The sequence below is a fragment of the Passer domesticus genome, chromosome Z (assembly GCF_036417665.1).
Source record: "Passer domesticus isolate bPasDom1 chromosome Z, bPasDom1.hap1, whole genome shotgun sequence".
NCBI lineage: Eukaryota > Metazoa > Chordata > Aves > Passeriformes > Passeridae > Passer > Passer domesticus.
This window is the reverse complement of record NC_087512.1, coordinates 50,382,648-50,402,632: the sequence shown is the minus strand read 5'-3', so window position 1 is coordinate 50,402,632 and position 19,985 is coordinate 50,382,648. Positions and strand designations below refer to the sequence as shown.

The 19,985-nt window shown below is 46.2% G+C and overlaps 1 protein-coding gene across 1 annotated transcript; it reads left to right on the top strand.

Annotated features, from left to right (window-relative positions):
• The first annotated feature begins 376 nt into the window (after positions 1 to 376).
• Positions 377 to 18,655, top strand: LOC135289780 (E3 ubiquitin-protein ligase BRE1A-like). Its single transcript, XM_064403613.1, is given in 20 exon segments — positions 377 to 493; positions 1,586 to 5,397; positions 5,519 to 5,686; positions 5,806 to 5,953; positions 6,099 to 6,281; positions 7,296 to 7,415; positions 8,221 to 8,381; positions 8,557 to 8,625; positions 8,944 to 9,063; positions 10,312 to 10,491; positions 10,686 to 10,821; positions 11,511 to 11,632; positions 11,942 to 12,246; positions 12,248 to 12,337; positions 12,935 to 13,052; positions 13,926 to 14,138; positions 16,031 to 16,156; positions 17,018 to 17,158; positions 17,480 to 17,581; positions 17,784 to 18,655. Coding segments are annotated over 19 exon segments (2,808 nt in total). The 5' UTR covers positions 377 to 493; positions 1,586 to 5,268; the 3' UTR covers positions 17,961 to 18,655.
• Positions 18,656 to 19,985: the final 1,330 nt, after the last annotated feature.

Here is a 19,985-nt window from a genome sequence, read left to right as displayed (position 1 = left end):
TCTTTGTTCAGTGAAAGCAAAATCACTCTTTGTTCTGCATAGCTGAAGTTAGAAAAAAGGTCTTTGTCTAAATAGCTTCCTTATTTTTTGGGGGGTTGCAAAAAGCTCCTCACTTCCAAGCAGACAGGTCAAATGGGAGAAGGGGAAATGATGAAGAGACTTGAAGACATTCTTTTGGACACCCTCCAGCCGCTCAGTGTCCTTCCTGAATTCTGGGGCCCAGAACTGGACACAGCACTCGAGGTGTGGTCTCCCCAGTGCCGGATGCAGGGGGACAATCACTGCCCTGGCCCTGCTGCCACACCATGGCAGGCACAGAACGTGTTGTCCACATTCACCATCTCCGACACACCCTCCAACGGGTCCCGTCTGGCTGGGACACGGCTCCATCTGGGGGTGGCAGGGAGGCAGCCGCTCCGCCGGGGCCACGTGTGGGTGGAGGCGGCTCCACCCATGCCACCATCTTTGGTGTGATTGCTGGCACTAGCATCAGGTGAGGGCAAGGCAGCGCCCACCTGATGGATGGGGCAAAAGGGTGGCCAGACAGGGTGATAGTCGGTCTGTGGGGCGGCCTGGGGCCAGGGAGAGCTGGGAGGTGGCTGTGTGAAGGACGGAGGGGTCACTGGGGGCTGGAGGCAGCGCACAACCGCGGAGGGAGGGACGGGCCCGCGGGGCGTCTGGCTGGTGCTGTGGGAAGATGCCGGGGACAGGAGCAGGACCCCCGCGGGATGTGGGAGAGTGGAGGAGGTGTGGGAGCAGCTGGTGTGTGTGGGAAATTGAATCACAGAATTTATTAAGAACCGGTCGGGTTGAGATCACCCTGTGCAGCTCCCCTGCCAAGGCAGAGTCACCTGGAGCAGGTGACAGGAACACATCCAGGTGGGTTTGGGATATCTGCAGTGGGGGAAACTCCATGCTTTCCTGGTGTCAGGAAAATCCACAAACACTAGGGTTTATGTCCAAAAAGGAGACAAAGGAGTCTGTCCCCTTTATTCAAATAAAAGGAGAGAGTCCACCGGGGCACATGCCCGTGGGGTTTTCTCTCTCAGGGTTTCGGAGGGCCCAGCCTCCTTTCATGCTAAACTTTTGGCTGCATGTTGCCCTCTGCCTTTCCCCTTTGGCTGAGGTACAGCCTTCCTGAACCGCCTACCCCATATCTCCCCTTGAACCTCCTGTTCTACCCTAAAGTTCTGAAGTTCAGGCTTGTCTCTCAGGAGCCAAACTGTCTGAGCTCTGCGGCAAACCTGCTGCCCAAAGTCAGTAGAGACATTAATGTAATTTCAAAGATGCTATCACCCATTCAATTATTTGTAAGACATTAGCACACGTCCTTCCTCTCAGTTCCTCCTCTTCTTATTTCTCAGTTTGTCTTTACAAACCCTAGTTATTATTAACCCTTTTTCACAACATGGAGCATTTGAAACACCCCCTGCCGACATTTCCATGTCTGGTCCCTGCACCAGGCATGGCAAGTAAATACAGAGAAAAAAGAAGATAATAACAGTTCATATTAATTACCCATTAATCAGTAGAAGTCTTTGTCCATGGCTACTGATATCTGAGGTCTTCCATCCTTTTCTTCCAGCTGAGAAGTCCAATTCTCCAGGGCTTTTGAGACCATGTCTCAAGTGTGGTGGGTCCATCCATGTTCAGCTCTCCTGGCTGCTTTCTCTGCAATCCCAGATGGGTGTTATGAACAGCAAAGTCCAAAGGCAGCGGCTGTGCTAACTGGGCTTCCTGTCAAAGAGATTTCACAAGACACCGTATCCTGGTCACATACTGGTTTAAATATACATCTTCTCCCTGCTACGTTGAAAATGAACAAGGTAAGAATCCCAAGCAATTCAAAGGGAAATAACTGAGTATTCCCTCGGCTTTGGCTCTTATTCTTGCCAAGGCTAATGACAGAAGTAATTACAGCTGTGAAATAATAACTAATATCTTTATTTTTGTAACTAACTGACAAGTAGTGAAATAGCTAATGTTGATTGGAAGTATTTGTGAAAATGGCTAGAATGTCTGTATGATAAATTTGAAAAGAGCCAGGCAAGTAACACTGAAAAAGAAAGGAGGAATCTACCACTGACCCTTCAGCTGTCAATAACTCTAACCACAGACCAGGGGGCCTAGTGAGGAAATAAAATACAAGACTCTGAAAATCACATATGCATTGTGGCATGTACTCTAGGAAGATGAGGTCAGGGGTTGAACAAAGATAAAGAATTCCTGGAACATGTAAACTCAAAGGAATGTTTGAATATATGTAATTGTCATAAATATGCATTTGACTAATGCATATTGTAATTGTCATAAATATGCATTTGACTAATGCAATGAAAAAGTATATAAGAAGAGTTGTTACAGTTAACTGTGTGCAACTGGCTATGCACCCATTGCTGTTACTTTTGCTTTATCCCTTATTATATAATTATTTAAAAATTTTAAAGAGTGAGCCTTGTTTCTCACACTGATCAAATAGTTGCTGAAGCTGCTAGAAATTCCTCTGGCCTCCCTGCCAGCCAGCATACCTCTTCCAGAGGATATCCAAGCCCTCATGTCCAGGGCATCACAGTAAAATACACCCAACACCCCAGGTAAGGACATAGGGCCCAAGATCATTTCCCTGCCTTGCAATCTCCTTTGTTGTCTGGCTATTAACTTTAGCTGGGCACCCCTCATTAGCTCATTTTGCTAAAACAAGGCAGTTCAACATCTTGAAGAAGATTGTCTCTGACAATCCTTGAAAGTCCCAGTGACTCCCATGGAGCCCTCCCAACAGCTGCAGGGTCAAAGCTCCTAGCATCCGCAGTTTACTGCCCTTTGTTAAACAGTTCTCCTCTCTTTCTTGTGCCCCACTACCTTTAATTATCTCCAATTCCTCTGGTGAAAAAGACAGCCGCAGCACCTTTAGGCAAATTCACCGCCTCCAACAAGTGAGTAATTGAGGACTCCAGAGGGAATGTTTTTCCCTGCAGGTTAATGAACCTCACTCCTCCCAGTTTTCCAAACACTGTAAAACCCATGTACATACCTGAAATCTGTAAATATTCTACTACCAAGCTAACTTGCGTTTAGAATTCCAGCTGAAGTCAGTGCTGCTGCTAAGAGAAGGAAAATTATTTGGTGAAAGTTGTCTTTTTTAATTTGAAGTGTAATTTAAAGTTTCTGTAAAAGATACCTCATAGGATCCCCATATGTGCTGTTCCAATAACTCACTTAGAAATAAACTTTACACTATTTTGCATATGATGAAGGGCAATGCCAAGCTGAGATGCTTGTGAAATGCTGAGATTTGGCAAAGGAATGTACCAGCTTCATGTTCAAATGGCAATAGCCTTGTTGCTTTCAGTAGAACTGCTCAATTAAAGCAGATAAGAACTGGAAGGTTCAGTTTCTAACCCCTAGTTTGACTGTAAATGCCATAATAGGCTTAAATGGAAGTCAGGTTTTACTTGTATGGTCTGCAATTTATTCACTTCTGGTTTCTTCAGTCTGACACAGCCTCAGTGGCTGTGGGAGAAGAATGCAGCTCACATCTAGTGAAGATCTGATTGGTTCCATTTTTCATCTCCAGCTGCTCATTCATTTTGCAAAGTCTTTGAGGAGATTCTTGTAGCTTTGCTCAATAATATTTTAGGGAACTACAGGAAATACTGTTCAGACACGAGAAAATCCTGTTTTAATGTTGAGGATGATCAAGCACTAGAGAGGCTGCCCAGAGCCGTGGCTGAGTTTCTGTGCCTGGAGATGCTCAGGCTGCCTGGACAGGGCCCTTGGCAACCTGCTTTGACTGAGCCTGCTTCATGCAGGAGCACAGGGCAGGTGATGTCCAGTCCTCCCTTGCAGCCCCAGCTGTTCTGTGATTCTCTATTAGTCCAGAGCTTTTCAGACTGCTTTGAGTTAGGGATAGGTTCTCTTCAAACATGTTTGCATCTCTCCTGGTACACAGCAAAACTCTTGGAATGGGTCTTTACAAGCCTTGGCTCCGAGTTGCTTTTCAGTTCCATAGGATTTCTGAGCTCTCTATGTACATGGCTCATTTATTTCCAGGATGTTGCTGCCCTCAGCTTTGGCTGGTTTTGTGTGTAGATTCGATAGGAACAGTTTGTTGTTGTGCAGTGAACTGGTGCACATATACACGGTCTCAGTTGTTTGCCCAAGTCTAACCTGGTTCATTTCTGTTAATGCAGAAAAGCAGAGAGTGAACCTGGATGAAGATTTTTTTGCAAAGAGGGTGATACGGTACAGTGCTTCTATTTTAATGTTACAGAGCAGTGGATATTTTCCTCATGAACTTTTTGCTTACAGTGCAGATCCTGCTGCTGTCTTACTGCTGATGTTGGACCAGAATGTGTGAGTCAGCACAGGCTGGCACAAACTCCCAGTCAGAGCACAATGAGTAGATTTGTTTCTGTTACCTTGCTCCTTGTGGGGCCCCAAAGCAGCACCTGGGCAGAGGCGCAGTATTAGAGAAGTTGTCACCCTTAAACTCAGCTAGTGCCAGAGGATCCCTGCCTTGTCAAGGGTTATTTCCAGCTGCGAGGTCACTTGAGTGCTTTACAGTCCTCCTTACCAGTCTTCCACTTTTAATCCATTCCTCCCAACAAATATTTTTCAAAATCCTTCTGGTCCCATGATCTTTGCTGTTTTGAGCATTTTGTTACTCTGATGGGTCAGCTCATTAAAAACCCCAAATCAAATTGACCTCATGGATGTGCATTTGGTGTTTTTTTAATAATGTTCTTTAATTATCACGGCAGCTCCCTACCGGGCTGTGCCCAGTGGGTTGCTGGAGCCGGGATAACTCAGCGGGAGCTCAGGCCACCTAAGCAAGCTATAGTGATTTTCAGCTCTTAGTGATTATCAGCTCTTAGTGATTTCAGCTCGTAGCTTGCTAGGTGCCGCAGCAGCAGATGCAGGGGGAGAGAGGAGAAGGCCGTGGGGGGTTCCACAGGATTCTTTATTCTTCGGGAGTTACGCGAAGGTTCCCAGTGACAGCTCTTCTGCTGAATCAGGCAGAATCAGGGGTTTTGATACCCTACAGGGGTTTTGAAAACTGCCCAATAGTAAGGGTCAGGGGAAAGTGACCTATGGGCTTACAGAAAGATAAGCAGGGTCCGAAGGAGTCAGAGAGGGGCTGCTAGGGTCCAGTCATGCTGACTTGGCATTTCCTAGCTTTAGGCCTCTGACCGCCAAGGGCCTGGGCCTGCTACATTTAATGTTCAGGAAGAGGTTGGAGAAGGTGGGAATCTATACACTTCAGCCACCATGTCTGGGATTGGCAATAAACGGATGGCTGGAGAGCCTGGTCCTTCTGCACCTCCAGAGAAGAAGGCAGGGGTTGAAGATTCAGGCACCACTGTCGAGACCATTAAACTTGGTGGTGTTTCTTCAACGGTATGTCTTCCTTGCCTACCCCCAGTCCACCTTTTGTTTTTTTTAATCTGGAGGCAGAAATGTCTCTGGGTCAGGATGAGCCCTTCTGTAACCTGGCCTGTGTGCCATGTGCTGTGCCCAGGAGGAGCTGGACATCCGGGCCCTGCAGACCAAGAACCGGAAGCTGGCGGAGATGCTCGACCAGCGCCAGGCCATCGAAGATGAGCTGCGGGAGCACATTGAGAAGCTGGAGCGTCGGCAGGCCACCGACGATGCCTCTCTGCTGATCATCAACCGCTACTGGAATCAGGTTGGTAACAGCTTTTGCTGCTTCATATGCACTGTTTTCTTGTCTCCCCTGCACCACCGCACCCCTTTTGTTCACATCCATTCTTTATCTTCTCTTGCCTTGCCTGTTCCGTCATTCAGTTTGATGAAAATATCCGCATCATCCTTAAACGCTTTGACCTGGACCAAGGTCTTGGAGACCTTTTGTCTGAAAGAAAAGCACTGGTGGTGCCAGAACCTGAACCAGACTCTGACAGTAATCAGGAGCGCAAAGATGAGAGGGAACGAGGTGAGGCAACTGTTTGGGCACGGTGGGAAAGGTGGATTTCAGCTGTGGACAATGCTTGGCAGAGACTTTTTTTGTGATTGTAAAGAGCAGTGATATGCTACCTTCTAGAGCACACTTACTTTTTTTCGTCTCTTTATGTTCCCAGGGGAAAGACTGGAGCCAGCATTCTCCTTTCTGGCCACTCTAGCCAGCAGTACCAGTGAGGAGATAGAATCTCAGCTGCAGGAACGCGTGGAGTCCTCCCGCCGTGCTGTTGCCCAGATTGTGACAATGTATGACAAGCTGCAGGAGAAGGTGGATGTGCTGTCTCACAAGCTGAATAGTGGAGGTATGACCAAGGTGGCAGGTATTCAGGAATGCTGATCTGCCCTCATCTTAGACCTGATCCTGCATTGTAGACATTAAGGTCTAGTCCTTCTCACGTGCATTTATTTTCCAAAATGAATTTGTTTGGCTTTCCAAACTCTTGTTATCAAAACCTCTTCTAAAGGACCATGTGCCAGAAGTTCTATCTCTCTATCGTATCTACCTCTGTATTTGAATGCTGAGGGTTCTGCCCACCATGTTGGGCTAAGAAGCAGCTTGTTTCTGCCAGCACTGTGTTTGTGTGCCTGAGAAGTCAGAGAACAGTTGAACCTTCTCAGCCAGCTGTCCTCAGCCACCACATAAAAGGTTTCACTTACTACAAGTGAAGAAGTGAAATAAGCATTACGAACTGATGGTTAGATTTTTAATATTTTGGAAGAAACTTTGGGTGGAATATCAGCTTATGCTTGGTGTGCCTTCTGTGTGCTGTGACCAAGTCTGGCATTGGTGTAGGGAAGTGTTGATGTCCTTGGCTGGCAGTCATCAACTGTAGTAGTTGTGATGCTGGTGCCATGTGAGCCTGTCCTAAAGTGCTCTGGTTTCACCTGTCACCCCGGTGCTGTGGTTTCACATGGTGTCACGGTGTCTTGGTCTGGTGTGTCATCCTGGGCCACCTGTTGCAGCAGGTTTACATATGAATTTGGGCAGCATTCTGGTGTCCCTGGGTTCCAAGGTTATGCTCTGGGTTGCTGGCACAGACACAGCTGAAGTGATCTGTGGTGTGAGGGGGTGGCCCCCAGGTCAGAAATGGGCAGCATTGTTAAACTGCAGAGCCTTTTGCTTATGGAGTGCAGGTCAGAGCTCTCTGTGGATGGTGATCAGGCCCTCAGGAAGCACCCATGGGAGAGGTAAATTAAACTGACTTTAGACCCAGAAATCTCCTTTTCTGTTTTCTTATTTCTCTCTTTGCTGTTCAGGAACTAAAATCAGTGTTCATTGATTTCTATTAATTTCCTGTTCTTTGTGCACCTTTCAGATATTTCACTGATGGAACAAGCAGTAGTGGAGCTTAATTCCTATCTGTCATTTAAGAATGAACGGCTGCAGGAGCTGGCTGATGTTCTTCAGGAGAAGCATACAAAGGAGAGAGAAAGAAATCTGCTTTAGGGTCCTGCTTAGCATAATTTATGGTTCCCATAAATTGGAAGGCAGCTCATTTCCTTGGAGGGGCACAGGAGGAGCATGGTTTGAAAGTTCCAAAAAGGGTTGTTGTTGTGGAGAGCTGTAAATAGATTTTCCGTATAAATCAGGTTGATTTGCTTGTTACATGACTGAAGGAAAGGATATAAGCAAGTCTGTGAGCTGAATAGATTTAACTTTTAAAGGAAAGGGGAGAGCAGAGAAACTGGGAGCAGGTAATGCTGAGGTGGCTGTGTAGACACCTGGAACTGTTGAGGTGACATGCCTGTCATTCTCAGTTCCTTGGTTTCTCTGGTTTTTTGACAGTGTAATGATATTAATTACAAGATGTTCTTGGTTGTTAAAGGATTCACATTAGTGCCAGCAATTGTTTGAGAGATTTCAGTTCATCTAAAAACTGTGTTAATGCTGGTCTTGCTTAGCGTTAGGCCTCTGAGCACTTAGGTGCTCTGTAGAGTAGATGGGCATAGGGATTGAAAAGATTAAAATCCAAAAAAGCCTTTGAATTAGCGGAGGTGGCTGCCTCTGTATTCTGCCAGATATCACCAGCTCCCTGCTCTTTCTCCACTTTCAGTTTTGTCTTATTTTTCTTGCTGTCTTGGGATTTGGCTAGTATAAAATTCAGGACTGAATTTTAATAAAGTTCATGGAATAGTCTGTCACCACAGCAAAAGGTGAAAAGCACACGATGAATAAGAGAAAAATGACTCCTGAGCAGCACCAGGAAAAGTTGGCTCTATGCAATGTGCTGGCTGAAGCACTCTTTTGATTGCAGTTCTCCAAGCTGCAAGAGAGGGTGGAGACAGCAGAATCCCGGGTGTCTGTCCTGGAGACCATGATTGATGACCTTCAGTGGGACATTGACAAGATCCGCAAGAGAGAGCAGAGGCTCAACCGCCACCTGGCCGACGTCCTGGAGCGAGTAAGCCAGGAAATCTGGGAATGAGGGTGGTGTTGGATGGGTGTGTGACATCCTCTCTGGGACTTTGCTGGGAGAGCTGAGAACCTGCAGTGTTCCTTCTTTGGTCTTGTACCTGCTGCATCACTTTTGTCAGCATTTCACTGCGTCTTCAGGAAATTTCTTGCATTTTTTGCAGGTAAATTCCAAAGTGTATGGAGCTGGGAGCAGCCTCTATGGGGGAACAATCACCATTAATGCCCGCAAGGTGAGGTCAGGAGCTTGGTTGTGATCAAGGGGAAGAACACAGTCAGTGAGAAAAGGGCCACAATTTGAACAGAATTTAGATATATTTTAGATAATTTTTAGATCCTGTGCCACAAAGCTGGGTGACTCTGGACAAGCCATTTTGTCTGTGTATGAGTTTTCTACTTAAGAAACACATGGTGGATTTAGACTCTGTCGCACTTGGTCAAGTTACCTGACTGCTCAGTCTGTAACTACTCTTAGTGCATGAACAGATAGGTCATAAGCACTCTCAGGAGACACATTAACAGTAGGATTTACAAGCAGTTTGTCCCAACAGTCTGCGGAGATGAATGCAGAGCTGGAAGAGAATAAAGAGCTTGCTGGGAATCGCCTTAATGAATTGGAGGAACTACGTCAGGATCTTGAGGAAGTAACAACACAGAATGAAAAGCTCAAGGTGAGACACCTGTAGCTGTGTGAGGATGAAGGTGTTCTGTGGGATGGACTGCCCTCAGCTCTGCAGTGCTGTGTCTGCAGAAAACCTCATTGGCAGTGTCTGTTTTGAGCCTGCTCTTTAGCCGTGTTATGCTTTGCTCCAGGTACAATTCAGCGAGTCCGTGGCTCCACTTGCAGCTCGGGCGTTGGTGACACCCTGTGGCCACCGTTGGAAATTGTAATGGTTTCCTGTCCCTGTCCCGTTCTGATCTTTGAATCCATTTTAACTATGTCTGGTAAAAACTGTTATCACCTCCTTGCAATCAGTGATCCCTCCTCCACCTTCCCCGTGCCCTGTGCAAGTGGAAACCAGAGATCAGAAACAATCAGGGAAACTTGTGTAGGGAGAGAGGCTCTTGAAAGAGTCAATGAACATGTCTTTCCCACTGCGGGGGATGGATAGATAGGAAACAGCTTATGAGTTTGTGATGTTTTAAAAGTGGTAACAAGAGAGCTGTGGCTCTGTGGTAGATGAGTGTATCGTAGGGAGAATAATCCAAATTTTATTTTAGGGGTCAGTGCCAGTTTATAAGAAATGTCTGTCTCGATAACCTAAACTCAGAGATCTGATGCTGGGAACTGTCTTGAGGCACCTCTGAATTCTTTTTATCCACGAGTTTGTTTAGAGAGAAGTGGTTTTTAGCTTACAACTTTTTTCCCCCCTGATTACTTTTAAGCTGAATGCAGGTATGTATGTGTCTGTTTCTTTGCTGCTAGTCACAGTCATTTGGTAACTGTCTTTATAAGGAGAATTCAGTTCTGTATCTCTGGGTTTTTTCTTAAATTTCTCTTTCTGTCAGTCATGTCTTACTGGTAGAAAGCTAACATAATGCCTACTTGCATGTGCATTTTCTCTGTTCTCTCATACTTTTCCATGTGTCCACCTTTATTGATCTTGGTGTTTACAATTTATTATGTTTTCCAAATTCATATCTTTGAGAGAAACTATTTCAGGACCCGAGAGTCAAAAACTTCCGTCATGTGGTTGTGCAAGAGAAGCAGCCTAGTGCATGCAGGGCACACAGACTCTTCTTAACATTGGTACTGAAGCATATCACTTGGACCTGCTTCACAGCAATGCTCTTCAAGTTCTCCTTTTGTGTCTGCTTGTGGCAGCTTGATTCACTGTTCTGTCTTGAGAGACAGAAACCAAATGCAAAGGCAAGGGGATAATTTTTGGTTTTGTGGCACTTTCTTGTGTCCCAACCAGGTGGAGCTGCGACGGGCAGTGGAAGAGGCTGTGAAGGAGACCCCAGAATATCGCTGCATGCAGTCCCAGTTTTCTGTTTTGTATAACGAGAGTCTCCAGCTGAAGGCACACCTTGACGAGGCCCGCACACTGCTCCACGGCACCCGCGCCACGCACCAGCGCCAGGTGGAGCTGATTGAGGTAACACTCTGCTCCCTCAGCCTGGGAGCTCTGTCGTGCCACCAGCCAGCACTGCTGGGTCTGTGTGCTTCTGCAAATGCTCAGGAAATTGATGTTTCTGGCACTAATTCAGGCTCTTGTGGTACTTGATACTGATGAGGTGAGAGATACTCCAGGTTCAAAGCACCAAGTTCTGTTTCCTTTTTGTTCCTCAGAGGGATGAGGTCAGCCTTCACAAGAAGCTGCGCACTGAGGTGATTCAGCTGGAGGACACCCTGGCACAAGTTCGCAAAGAATATGAGATGTTGAGGATAGAGTTTGAACAGACACTTGCTGCCAATGAGCAAGCAGGTATGGTGCTGTTCTGCTGTGCCTACAAACAAACACCACTACCCACCAATGCCCATTAGGGGCTAGAGTGCACTAGAACACTTGGGTTGATTCTTTGTTACTCTTAAATACTTGTTCTGGCAGGCCACTTCATCTAAAAAAACAAAGCTCTTCATCTGTTTTACTGGGTTTCCTGTTATCTGACTTCTTCCTAGATGCTGCATAATAGATACAGTTTGCTAACAATTTGGTTTATGACAGGGTATTTTGCATTATTAAAAATTACTTGGGGCAGGAGGATTGATTTCCAAGTGTGTAAGGACAATCTAGATATCAAAGCAGTAATTCTTAAATTTCATCAGAAGAAATAAATTAATAATAAAATTCTAAATTAAAAATAAAATTCTGAAGTAGCATTTAAATCCTATTTTTTTAAGTAACATGACACATTTCTCTTAGGATCCTGGGTATAGAAAGAATGTTGAGTGGGAACTTAAGGATTGTAAATTTGCAAGGACTTATGATTGCATGTAAAACTAGCATGACTTTTTTTCTGCAAGTGTTTTGTGCTGCTCTGTTATGTGGCAGAATGGTGATACTCTTACTTTGTTCTTTGTCATTGTCACTTAGCTTGTTCTCCATCTCCATGAGAGTCCTCAAGAAGGTTGACAGAAGTGTGGTTTGTTGCAGAGGTGTTTCTGTTTTTGCAGGCCCCATTAATCGGGAGATGCGCCACCTCATCAGCAGCCTCCAGAATCATAACCACCAGCTGAAGGGAGAGGTGCTGAGATACAAGCGCAAACTGAGAGAGGCCCAGTCTGACCTGAGCAAGGTAACGCAGCAGGAAGTGCCAGAAAAGAGGGGAAGGTGCTTAGGAGAAGGGGGAATGCTGTCACCTTGCCAGCAATATCAACCTTTCTGATACACTGTGCAGGATGCAGTGAAATTTTCTGTGGAGCTCTGCACTCTGCTGTCCTTTGACCAAATGAAGGCTCTTCCTTTGTAGCTGTGTAGTGCTCCATGAAAAGGGGGCATGGAAGCATGGATCTGGGAAGACAAGGGAGAAAGGGTTAAGGAAGACTCCTAGCTAAGAACTTAAATCTTTTTTTTCTTGGTCATCTCTCTTGCTGTTCCACACCAGATCCGCTCTCGCAGTGGCAGTGCTCTCCTCCAGTCCCAGTCCAGCACTGAAGACACAAAGGAGGAACCTGCAGAGATCAAGCAGGAGCCTGATGATCCTTCTGCCCAAGTGACTGTTCCCAAGGCTCCTTCTGAAGATGTTAATGAGATGAAGGCCAGGCGAGATGAAGAGGAACGGGAGCGGGAGAGACGGGAAAGGGAGAGGGAGCGAGAGAAGGAAAAGGAGAAGGAGAGAGAACGAGAAAAAGAGAAAGAGAAGGAAAAGGAACGAGAGCGGGAAAAGCAGAAGCAGAAGGAATCAGAGAAGGAGAGAGTCCAAAGAGAAGGAGAAAGGGAAGCATGAAGATGGACGAAAGAAGGAGGCTGAAGTGATCAAGCAGCTGAAGGCTGAGCTCAAGTAAGAGTTGTTGTTTCTCCCTTTCCTGTGGGAGCAGTGCCCAAGCCTGGGGTGTTCTTGCTTTTACAGGATCAGCATCACTGGAGTTTGGAGCCAAGAGAATTTCTTGATGCCCTCTGTGTCTGATTGTGATGGAGAAGTGTTTTTCCTACAATAGAAAGTGTGTAGAAGTGTTTTTCCTACAATATCCTAAAGCATGAATTACCAAAGCAGATACTTCATGGTGTGGGTCAAGTAATGTTGATTTGTTGCTGTCATAACAATAGCATATAAGTTCACAGCAGCAGGTTATTAACAGAGGACACAACAGTGTTCCCACTTCTGGATGACCCAAAGCAGAGGTAGATAGTTTGTAGCTTATTGTTAGGGTACCTTTTTCATCTCCAGCCCACTTCTTGCATTTCAACCCTTATGCCTGAACATGTTTCTTTTCCAGCCTGTATTCAGCCGCTGTTTTGTGTTACCAGGATAAGATGACCCAAGGATGACCCCATATCCTGTGGGAGATGAGAGAATATTGCCAGGCTGTGGTGCTGGCTGTGTAACAGTATGGCTTTGCTGCTGTGTTCTCACTGTGGTCTGTCTCCCTTTCTCCAGGAAGGCCCAGGAGAGCCAGAAGGAGATGAAACTATTGCTGGATATGTACTGCTCTGCCCCCAAAGAACAGAGGGACAAAGTGCAGCTGATGGCAGCTGAGAAGAAGGCAAAAGCTGAGGTATTCCTAATTTCTCTTCCTCTTTTCTTTTTAGTGTCTTACTTAAACTTCTTTTCAGATACTCTGGAGCAGAACTGTGTTGTTTCTCTCCTCAGAACTGAGGATTGTTTGTCTTCTCAGCTTAGAGATTGGAATAGTCTGGAGATAAACAGGGACTAGTTGCTAGTGCAGGCACACACAAAAAACAATCTCTAGGTTCATAAGCACAGACCCATTTGTAGATCCCTTAAGTTCCAGCATGTCCCTCTCTTTGGGACCCCTGTGGTTCCAAGCCCCTCTTGCCTTCTTCACAAGCAGTCTCACCTGTAGGCAGCACTTCCTCTGTGCAGCACACATACCTGGGATAAAGAGTTAGACTATACAGCGATACTTAGGATGACTTCAGCAGGGTAGAGGCAAGCCAATTGACATGTACTTTCTCAGAATTTGGATTCTTGTTATTGTAGAACAGAACTGCTCTACCTTGTTAATGCTGAAGTGGCCAAAGTGAGTTTAAGGAGCTTGGCAGCCTGTTGTTGGAGGCTGCCAAGCTGCCCACATGTAGAATTTTTGGTCTGATGTATCTGACAGGTGTTCAGCTGCTGGGAATTGGGTGTTGGTGTCTGCCTAGCTCTGGCAATGACTGTGTCAAACCTGATTCTGCCAGACAAGTGACAGGTGATCATCGTTTCTCTGCACCTTCAAATTCAGAGTATTTCTGCTGTGGTGCAGACTTGTAGGAATACATTTTTCTGCTTGCTGGAATAATGGTGTTCCCTGACACCAAGAACCTTCCGTCATCTTCACTAGGTTTGGTGTCTCTGAATAAGATGTTCAGGCTCACTATAGGGGGTCCAGGGCACAGTTTGGCCAGAGCCTGTGATTCTTTTGCAGGAGGAGGAGGCCCTGCTGTCGGAGATGGATGTCACAGGCCAAGCCTTTGAAGACATGCAAGAGCAGAACATCCGCCTGATGCAGCAGCTGCGGGAGAAGGATGATGCCAACTTCAAGCTGATGTCAGAACGTATCAAGTCCAACCAGATCCATAAGCTGCTGAAAGAGGAAAAGGAGGAGCTAGCAGACCAAGTTTTGACACTGAAAACACAGGTAAATAGGGAAAAAGGAGAGAGGACAAGAGAGCTGCTGGAGAAGATGGAGGTGTGGGTTATCTCTTTAGGTAGCTGCACACAAGTGGGACAGAGAGTTTGCTCTCTCCCCTACTGAGGGAAAGGGGAAAGAACCAGAAGGGACATAGTGAGAAAACAAGTGAGCTGAATAAAGGGAGTTTAACAGTTAAGCAAAGATGTCCATACAAGTGAAACAATAAATTAATTAATTGGTTACTTCCTGGGTCAGGCAGGGGTTTGGTCATCTCCAGGAAGGCAGGGCTTCATCAGGCCTTATTGTTATTCGATAAATGCTGCAGCTCTGAACATGCTCCTACTGCCTCCTTTCCACCAGCTGTTATTGCTGAGCACAGCATTGTAGGGTGTGGAACACCCCTTGGGCCAGCTGGATCAGCTGGCCTGGCTGTGTGGCATCCCAGCTTCCTGGGCACCCTTGGCCCACCTGCTGGTGGGCAGCATGAGACACAGAAGGTCTTGGTGCTGTGTAAGTACTGCTCAGCAGCAGCTAAAAGAGTGCTGTGTTACTTCTTCTCCAAAATGCAAAACATAGCTGCATGTGAGCTGCTCTGAAGAGAATTAGCTGTCCTCACCAGAATCAGTCCAGGATGGAGTGTTCCTCTCACCAGCCAAGGAATGCATCAGGCTTTAAAGGGGCCTGTCATTGTAGGAAACTGAGGCTGCTGTATGAGCATTACAATGTCCTACAGGTTCAGTGCTGAGGAGAGCAGATGGGTGAGGAAAAGTGGGAAGTCCTTTTCCTGTTGGAATAGTACTTCTGCCTGTATATTTACCTATAGCTGTATATATTGGTAACAAGCAGGAGGAGTTGGAAACCATGAACTACCTCAGACATGGGCACAAGCTGGGAGAGGAAGTCACTGAGCAGAGAAGGACTTGTGGATTCTGGTGGATGAGAGGCTGGACCTGACCCAGCAGGGCACACTGGGAGCCCTGAAAGCCAGCTGCATCCTGGGCTGCATCCAAAGCAGCTGCATCCTGGGCAGCAGGCTGAGGGAGGGGGTTCTGCCCTTCTGCCCTGCCCTTGTGAGACTCCAGCTGCAGTGCTGCATCCAGCTCTGGGGTCCTCAGCACAGGAAAGACACATGGACCTCTTGGAGGGAGTCCAGAGGAACCTATAAAGATGATGAGAAGAAATGGGCACCTCTGCTACAAGAACAGGCTGAGAGAGCTGGGCCTGTTCAGCACAGAGAAGACTCAAGGGGGAGACTTCACTGCAGCATTCCAGTACCTGAAGAGGGCTTAGAAAAATGAGGGAGAGGAACTTTTTATATGAGCATACAATTACAGGACAAGAGGCAGTGGTTTTAAACTGGAAGAGGGCAGGCTTGTATTAGATGTTAGAATGAAATTCTTCATTCGGAGGGTGGTGAGGCACTGCTGGAGGTTGCCCAAAGAAGTTGTGAATGCCCCATCCCTGGAAGTGTTCAAGGCCAGGCTTGGATGGGGCTTTGAGAAACGTGCCCTAGTGGAAGTTATTCCAGGGAGGCTGAGACTAGGTGATCTTTAAGGTCCCTTCCAATCCAGGCTGTTCTGCGGCTCTGTATCCTGTCATCCTTGGTACCACTGGAACTGTTGACTGCCTTACAGCAAGTCTTTAAGCCACTGTCCAAAAATTAAGACATCTTTGTTGCAAATATTTCACTGCTAATTTTTAAAGTGTTGACCAGAGAGTTCTGGGTACAGCTCTCTGGATACAGGCACGGCTGTTCAGGGAGAAAAAGACAAGCTGAAGTTGTGCTCCCTGGTGATGGGGAAGCAGGAGTAGTTTTACCCCTGCAGCTTGAATGACAGCTCTGAAGAACCACAGAGCATGCATTCATTCCTTCTGTCCCCTCTGTCTCCCTTTCCAAGGTGGATGCCCAGCTGCAGGTTGTACGTAAGCTGGAGGAGAAGGAACACTTACTGCAGAACAGCATTGGAACAGGAGAGAAGGAGCTGGGTCTGCGAACACAGGCTCTGGAGATGAACAAACGCAAGGTGAGTGATGCCTTTGTTTCCTCTTGGGTTGTGGGGTGGAGCTGCTGCCTTGTGGGAGGCTCTGAGCTCTCACTGGCATTACAGAGCCTGGTATTCCCTGGTTTTGAATGAGTGTGTCAGAAGGCTGAGGAGTCCTGGAGAGAATTATGATTCAAGTACTGGAGACTGATGTTTTGCTTTGATAAGGAGAAGCAGGTCATATGTTTTGCTGTGTAACTTGTGGTAAAGAAAGAGACAGCAGCTAGATGAATGCAAAAGGAAATATAGCTGGGGAACGCAAACACTTAAAAAATGCCTAAGATCAGTATAGAAGGTGTGTTACCAGTAAAATAAGACTAAGACTTATACTGCCTTTTTTGTTATAGTTTAGTAGAAATGCAGAAAGTACATTAAAACAGGCAGAAAGGAAAGCGGGAATATCACTGTGAAGAGGAGCTGGGGAGAATTCAACAGAGTCACCTGTGCTTAATATGACAATTTGTGGTATTCAAGGGCATTTGATTATAAAGTCAGAAGAGAACAGTAAAGAGAGAAGGTAAAGAACGTTTACAGAATGGTAAAGAGAGAAGATTGCTAGAAATAGGTATCTTGCAGTTCTGTCTAGTTCAGCTACAGAACTGCCTCTGAACACTTTAATAGAGGAAATGTGGAAGCTAGAAGGCTGAAAATACTTTAAGAAGAGATTTGGATGACCATTAGTGTTTTTCTAAGTGATGTGCTTTGCAGGTGTGCCAAGGTTTGGCTCTGCCCAAAGGAATCTAGAAGCCAAATTATTAGAATTTGTTGATAGTAAGGTAATAACAAGGGACTAGAAACCACTAGAGCTGTTTTTCTGAGGTCCTTGTATACTTTCTTTCTCAGGCCATGAATGCAGCCCAGCTTGCAGATGATCTGAAGGCCCAGCTAGAACTGGCTCAGAAGAAGTTACATGATTTTCAGGAGGAGATTGTGGAAAACAGAGTAACTAGAGAGAAAGAGATGTTCAACTTCAAAAGGGCTGAGGTATAAATATCCTGTGCACAATCCTTCAGATCTGTGTCCTTTGGTGTCCTTCTTGTACATTGAGCTTGCAGAGGGTTTCAGCTGAACTGCTTTTGGTGTCCAGTTTCACTTTGATTTTGGCTTCATCAGGTCTTTGCTCTTTCAGATTTTGTCCCCTGATAACTGACAATACTTGTGTCATCAGATGATCATGTTGTCTCTTGGATTATAGGGAATGAAACTACGGTGGCATGACTTAGCCAGGTGCACATTCTCTTTGGTCCCTGAAGAAGCTGACAGAGAATGTACTGCTCCTTCACTTGGTCTCTTGTTTTTATGTAGGAAGATATTTCTAGGTTGCGCAGGAAGCTGGAGACCACAAAGAAGCCTGACATGGTTCCCAACTGTGATGAGATCCTGATGGAGGAAATCAAGGATTACAAGGTGAGTATCTGTGTCCCTCGGCTTCCCTTTTTACTTTAGTCAGAAGGTGTGTAGGCACACTTCCAGTATCTGACATCTGTTACCTGTACTGAAGAAAGCACACTGTGCTTCTGAGAAATTGAAGGACCTTCATGTTGAGACATCTCTGAGCACAGCAGCTGGGCTGCAGGGCCCCTCACAGCTCTGTGTGTGTGTGTTGCAGGCCCGCCTGACGTGCCCCTGCTGCAACATGCGCAAGAAGGACGCGGTGCTCACCAAGTGCTTCCACGTCTTCTGCTTCGAGTGTGTGAAGACGCGCTACGACACCCGGCAGCGCAAGTGTCCCAAGTGCAACGCGGCCTTCGGGGCCAACGACTTCCACAGGATCTACATCGGCTGAGGCCTCTCAGAGCCCCTGCTGGTGCTGAGCCAGCCTCCCTCCCTCCCTCTCAGCTTCTGCTGCCAGAGCTGCAGTGTCTCCTGGGAGGTGCCTTCGGGGTCTCAGAAGAAACACACTCTGGACCTTGCTTCCTTTCTTGGCCCTGTCCCTTTGGTCTTGCCCTCAGTTTTTGAGTGTTCTTTGTGCCTGAGAGGAAATTTCCCATCCCTCACTTTCACACTGCCAAGGTGGGAACGTGCAGTTGAAGTGCTGCTTTGGTGGGATGGAAGCTGAGCTGTAGCAGAGATTAGTGAGAGCTTCATTTAAGGGCTCTGCTTTGGATGCTAATTAAGTCCCGCCAAGGAAATTAATATGTAGACTCAATGGAGCAGCTCCTTAGGTACCTGTATATCTTCCTGAGCCCAGGCAAGAACCCCTGAGGGCTGGTGCACTAGGAAACAATCCTCCCTAGCCCTGAACAAACACAGCTAAATATCCAGAAGAGGAGAAAGGAGAGATCTTGGAGACCCTTAGAAAATAGCATTCCATTGATTAGCCCTGGTTGATGTGCTCACAGTCTCCTAGGCTGAGGCATTGCTGTCATCCTTCTCAGAAAAGGACTTTTAGTGGTTCCTTTGCTACAGCTTTACCACAAAGATTAACCTTGTTATGTACAAATTCTTATTAAAGTTGTTGTTTGGTTTATTTTTCTGGTTCTCCTGCCTCTGGCACTGTGTGTCTGTTCTCCCATCTTTTGTCCAGTTCTTGGAAAGATTTCTCACAAGCTTTAGAGACACTTAATTTCTTCCTTCCTCTCCTTTCAAAATATGCTCAGCTATATCAACTTTTGTCCTTTTGGCTGTATTCCCAGTAGGTTATTCCTGACACAGCAGGAGGGCCAGGATGCTGCATTATTTCTGCAACCATTTTGTCATGGCTGTTTGAAATTTTGGCAGGAATGTTGTGTGGCTTGGAGTCTCAGTGCTCCCTGTGGCTGGAGACTGCATTTGAAGTCTGCTTCTAAAATCAGAATGGGAAGTTGTTGATTTGTGGCATTTCTTCCTGGGGTGTAGTGTTTTCCATGTAAACTTAATTTGCATGGAAGGTGCACCTGTCAGAGGTTTGTCTCATGGGTGTCCCTTCCCTTAAGCGTGGAATCTCCTGCCTTCCTCCATCCCCTCCCTGCAGGAAATACCAGATGCAAAGTGAAAGTTCATCAAAGGCTCTTACACTATTCATTATATTGGTGAAAACATTCAGAATATAAGAGTAAAGCCTTGTAAATGATAAAGAATCCTGAAAAGTGAGAAGGAACATGGCATCCTGCCTTTCCAAGGGGTGCCTGGGCTGCTGAGAGTTCCTGCCATGGTGTAAGTGCTGTTAGAAGGGATGAGAGTAGAACCCACCCCCCTTTCCCCGGAAGTTGCTCCCAGGATTATAAGTTCTGGCAGCAAGTTGGCTGAAGAATGGTGTAGTAACCTGCTGGTAGATTTTGGGGTACAAATGCTTCTTCATCACAACCAGGACTTGTCTGCATCTACAGCAGCAAGAGTTCCTTTCACAGCTGTGAACAGCAACCTGAACTGAACAGCCCCAGCAGAGCTACAAAGCCCCTCTGTCCATCCCCACTCTCTCTTGTATCACCTTTATTGAAATGAGCCTTGTATGCAGTCTGCCCAAGTTGTTGTCCCTCTGCACCTGGCAGGAAATGGATACTTCAAACAATCTGCATTAGTTTCACAGGGAAGTTTTGGAAACTCCTGTCCTCCCTTAGCAAGAAAAATGTGTTGGTTTTGTTCTAAAGTAATAGCTTATTTCAAGCTCATTTCTGAAATACCTGAGTTTCTCTGTGCTTTTAATTAAACCACTGAGAAACGGAATGCATGGAAATAATTGAATTTTATCAGGACTAGTAAGTATTGGGGTAAAAAAGTAAAGCAGTGATGGTATTCTTTATGAAAACATTCAGTAAATTTAGTGTCTTAGACAAGAAAGAAAAGCCTCGTCTCCAGTCTCCCGTGCACCTTCTGTCACAGCAGATCCTCC